The 5,591-nt window shown below is 41.4% G+C and overlaps 1 protein-coding gene across 1 annotated transcript in view; it reads right to left on the minus strand.

Moving 5' to 3' along the window:
- RCL1 (RNA terminal phosphate cyclase-like 1) overlaps positions 1–5,591 on the minus strand; it is a 63,427-nt gene that overhangs the window by 618 nt on the left and 57,218 nt on the right. Inside the window, exon 9 of the mRNA XM_008577812.1 lies at positions 7–754. Within this exon, the coding sequence (XP_008576034.1) occupies positions 604–754 (151 nt within the window). The 3' untranslated portion in view covers positions 7–603. The remainder of the gene's footprint in view (positions 1–6; positions 755–5,591) is intronic.

Below are 5,591 nucleotides of genomic sequence, written 5' to 3' on the forward strand. Positions count from 1 at the left end.
ATATATATACAATGAACCAGATGAGGAACAGTCCATGAGAGCAATCCATTCAGAAGACAAGTGATAAAGTAGTCTAATACACCAATTTCTGACGTTTGCATAGTACCACATGACTCATAAAGAACTTCCCCACATATTATCTCATTTAATTCCTATAACGGAAACTGAGTCTCAAAAAGGTAAGTCTTTGCAGAAGTAACAGTAACAGACTGTTTCTTCCACAGGTCTGGAAAACGGTCATACAACAGAAGCCCAGGGATGTGGGCTGAAAAACCACAGCTGAAATCAGCTGTGATACTGCGCTAGCAGCATCACGGTGTCCTGAGGGCACACTCTTCCTCCAGGTAAGCCAAAGGAGTTCCTGTGTGAATGGGCCTCCTGGGGAATGTCAATGCCACTAGAGAAATGGCTGGAAACCACATAAAATACAGGTGTCATTTATTTGAGAGTTTTATTGTTTCTTTTTTTAAGGAAAATTAAGAAAGTCTTTAATATAAGTTGCTATCCTGTCCCTGATGAACAGATGTGGACTTGGTCCTTTTGGTGCCCTTGGCAGCTTCTGCTTTGTCTGTAGGCACTGGGGCCTCATCTTGTGACAAAATATCACTTGAGGGTCTTGCTAAGGTTGGAGAAGCCAATGCCAACACAGGTCATCAGCACTTTATCCCCGCCCTTGAGTTCTTCACCACATGGCTTGGTTTCAATTTTAAACATAATCTGGAAAAAGCTCTTCAAATGCCGCAAAAATTCTATCCTAAAAAAAAAAAAAAAAGAAAATGGAATTTTTTTTTTTTAAATTCTACTCCCCCAGTTTTGAGGTGGGGGAAAATGACAGGAGCTTAGAACCCAAACTTTTGATTTCCCAGACCAAGAGAAGGACTGAAATTAAGAACTTCTCATCAAACCTGATCAAATAGTACTTATTTGCAGCCTGCCAGTTTCCAAAGAGTAGATTTAGACAGCTTGCAGAGACATACACAACACAGCAAGATAAATTAAGTTGGAAAAAGAAAAGGTTAGATGTCATTACATGACACATAAGTGATTTAGTCCTACACACTTCAGAGAGTGAACATAAAAATGGCATAAATTTTGAGTGGCCCAGGCAAAGACAGAAACATGTACTTCCATGACTCATAGCACCATGAAGTAGAAAACAAGCACAATGACTACTACTGCTGCTGAAACAGATGAGTCTCTCATTCCTCAACAATACCCTATTTACTCAACAAATATTTACTGAATGCCTACTATATGCCAGGCACTGTTCTTGGTCCTGGGGATGTTGCAGCCAAATGAAAAGACAAAAATAAAAATGATTCCCTCATGAAGATTTCAAGCTAGTGGTGTAGACAAGATAATTAAATTAAATATTCTTGAAAACTACTATGAAAATTTAAATAAAGCAAACAGATTGGGGAGAACTGTGGATATAACAGTAATTGTACAAGAGGCAATGTTAAGTAAAGTGGCCAGAGAAGAGTACACGGTAAACATGGCAGGAAGTTTCATGGGGCTGGTTTTTTTTTTTTTTTTGGTGGCTAGCCAGTACAGGGATCTGAACCTTTTGACCTTGGTGTTGCAAAACTGTTCTCTAACCAGCTGAGCCAATCGGCCAGCCATCTAGTGCTGTTTCTTATAATCTCCCTTCACACAGAGCAATGGCATCACCCCAAGAGTACCTTAGGAACAGCAATTCTGCAGACAGACCACCGTGCAGGAATACAGGCATGTATTCTAATGGTCTGCCTCAGCAGACCCAGCATTGCCTCAGTGGCCTGACCATAAGACTCACTTGGAAAGTTCATTAAAACACACAGATTTGCATCAACTTGCAACTGGTAGGGAGGAAGTGTCCATATGGAAGACTCCATAATCAGAGGCCATACACAAAGACATCCCCTCCCCACCTCCTATGAGGCCCTGTGCACCCCAGTGCCTAGGTGCCAGAAGTCTGTTGTTAACAAGCATCCTGGCAATTCTTATATGACAACTTTAGGAAAACACTGGTTTAGTGAAGAACGGTGGTCTACACATCTGTAATGAAGTATTGCAGAAAGCTTTTGTTGTGCTACTTCCCAATCAAACCAGCCAAACTCACTACCCCAGCCAGATGGTTCTCAACCTACACCACACATGGAATCACCTGAATTTTAAAAATACTGATCCTAGACATCCAGATTAATGAAGTAGAATTGACAGTCAAGAAATAAACCCACACATTTATAGTCAATTGATAACGTGATGGGGAAAGAATAATCTTTTCAACAAATGGTGCTAGAACAACTAGATATCCACATGCGAAAGAATGAAGTTGGACCCCTTTCTTACATCATACACAAAAATTAATTCAAAGTAAATTGAGTTAACCCAGATCTAACTGTAAAAGCTAAAACTATAAAACTCACAGAAGAAAACAGGAATAAATCTCTATTACATTGGGCTAGACAATAGTTTCTTAACAGTTTCTTAAATATAACACCAAAAGCACAGCAATAAGAAAAAAAATAGATAAACTGGACTTCATCAAAATTAAAATCTTTTGCGCATCAAAGGATACTATCAAGAAAGTGAAAAGATAAGATGGGAGAAAATATTTGCCAGTCATATATCTGATAAGGGTCTGGTATCCAGAATACATAAAAAACTTTGACAACTTAAGAATAAAAAAACAAGGCTGGCCAGTTAGCTCAGTTGGTTAGTGTAGTGGATTGAATTATGTCCCCCCAAAACTCCCTGAAGCTTGAGTTGTGTATAATGTATTAGAAACTTGGCCCCCACTGTTATGGGAAATCCTATCATGGTAATCGAAAGGTGGAGCTTGAGGAGGTGATTGGATTGTAGGACTATGCAGTAGTGATTGGATTAAAAATGGTCGGGGGCATGGTTCTGAGAGCTTTAAGAGAAGAGGAGAGTCTGTCTTGCTTTCTCTCTCTCTGCTTCCACCATCTTGCAATGTGAGACCCCTGGGTCACTGCTGCCACCACCAGAAGGACTGTACAGTTTCTGCCCAGCCTCAGAAACTGTAAGCAATAAATTTTGTTTTTCTTCATAAAAATCCCAGTTGCAGGTATTTTGTTATAAGCAACAGAAACAGACTAGTACAGTTAGGATGTGGTGTTGATAATACCAGGGTCCAGGGTTTGATCCCTGTTATTGGCCAGCTGCCAAAAAAACAAAGAATAATAAGACAAATAATCTAATTAAAAAATGGGCAAGAAATCTGAAGAGACATTTCCTCAAAGAAGACATACAAACAGCCAATAAGCACATGAAAAGATGTTAGACATATCATCAGTCACAAGGGAAATGAAAACCAAAACCATGAAGAAAGGCAGACAGTAACAAAAGTACGCGTGGGGATGCAGAAAAATTAGAGCCTTCATACGCTGCTGGTGGGAAGGTAGAATGGTACAGTTGCTGTGGAAAACAATCTGACTTCCTCAAAATGTTAAACAAGAGTTACCATATGACAGTAATTCTACCCTTAGGTACACGTGCAAGAGAAATGAAAACATACACCCACACAAAAACTTGTACACAAATGCTCATAATAGCATTTCATAGCAGTCAGAAAGTAGAAACAACTCAAATGTCCACAACTGGCAAAGAGATACACAAAGGTGGTGCATCCATTCAATGGAATATTATTCAGCCATAAACAGGAAGGACTGATACCTACCACAGCATGGATGAAGCTTGAAACCATTATGCTAAGTGAAAGACCCAGTCACAAAGGACCAGATATTATTCTATTTATAGGAAATGTCCAGAATAGGCAGATCTATCACAAAGGCAGAAAACAGAGTCGTGCTGCCCGGGGCTGAGAAGAGTAGGAGGCATGGGAAGTGACCGCAAATGGGCACAGGGTTGCTTTCCAGGGTGATGAAAATGTTCTAAAATTAGATTGCGGCTGTGGTTAAACAACTCTGTGAATATGCTAAAAACCATTAAATTGTACACTTTCAATAGGCAGACTGTGTGGTATGTGAATTATATCACAATAAAGCTGTTTAAAATAAGTAAATATACATATTTATGAAGTTAAAAAAAAAAAATTGATCCTGGTTCCCACCCTTACTCAGTTATACCAAAATAAGCATAAAACCTACTACAAGAAATATTCCACCCCTCTCAGCCCTCTGTCCTAAAGGCATTGATCTATCTAGTCAAAGGGAGGAAAAGCTAACAAGGAGAAAGGGGGGCCTGAACAATTCCTCACGCTGCTGGCTGAAATGACCGGCCCGGCAGGTGCGGTGACTACCCCGGAGAGCAGCAGTTCTGCAGAGTGCTGCACACTCAAAGGAAAATCTCCTACTACTTTGTTTTCTCTTCTACCCAGGAACACACAACCTTATCTCTGTCTTCAAAATAACATCCCATTTGTCAGCTCTTCTACACTATGAATCCTTTCCTAGCCAGTAACCCCCACCCCACGTGATCTTACCCTCCCCTCTGGGTTTCCAAGCATTCTCTGCTCATGGCATCTACTGAAATGCTTATATATAGTTGTCTCCATAACTGTCCGCTCCCCTCTTGTTAAATTATATAAACACCTCAAGGGCAATGACGTTTTCGAGCACTGAAACCCATGATATCTGATAGGCACTATATAAGGCCTTGATAAAGAGGCATGGAACAGAATTTAGGAGTTAGGGGTAATCTTGAGAAATGACTTAAACATTCTTGGCAATTAAGGGAAGTCAGTTCACCCCCTGCTGGTTTTCCTGTCTTACTAAGCAACTGAATTTTTTTTTTCCTCCCCATCCAGCTCACCACCTCCCCCACTGTGTCTTAAGGAAAAAAGAAAACAAACACATCAAACCCACAGATAAACAGTCCACATCTGTGGGCACAGCTTCCAGCTGGCAGCAATGCAGGAAAAGCCAGCCACCTCACCCACTCATCTGCATTCTAAGGAAAAAACAGCTTCCCTCTTTCGTTGCTGCCTCGAACTAATACAGGCCTGGGGCCTCGCCCAGTCTACTTCACTCTGAATCATTCAACTGTGCTTGAAAAACCAGACGCCTTCCCCAGCTGGCAGAATTCCTAAGGGGCCCCAGCTTGCTTCTGATCTCTTGGAGAAGGATGGGAGAAACACAGGCTTGAGTGTGCGGGCCTACATATTTGCAGCTTTGGGGTATTTGTAGCCTTTGGAACAGTTAGAAAAAGCAAAGTCAGTTCCATTTTTTACATAATGTTCTGCCAACACCTTGGCCTGTCTGAGGAAGGCTGTATGAGAGACTGGATTGAGGCACGTTTCAGAATCTTCCCCCACCCTCAGCCCCGTTCTCCCTATGTCTCCGGTAGCTGGGATATTAAAAAGCAAAAGTGCTCAGAAGCTGAGAAATAGCCACAGATGATATTAAATCCCAACAAACAGCCTCCTTAAGAAAATGAAAACCAAATGAAGAATAAACCCACCCTGACCTATGTGCAGTTGAATGAAGTCTCCCCCAGTGCTGGTCCACACCCTTCTCCAAAGCTCCATCACTTGCTCAGCGGCAGGACCACTGAGGCATCATTTCCTGAGCTCACAACACTTCCCTTTCCTTCTCTTCCACAGCACTCTACTGTAGACTCACACTTCC

Source organism: Galeopterus variegatus, unplaced genomic scaffold (assembly GCF_000696425.1).
Source record: "Galeopterus variegatus unplaced genomic scaffold, G_variegatus-3.0.2 Scaffold1580, whole genome shotgun sequence".
Classification (NCBI taxonomy): Eukaryota; Metazoa; Chordata; class Mammalia; order Dermoptera; family Cynocephalidae; genus Galeopterus; species Galeopterus variegatus.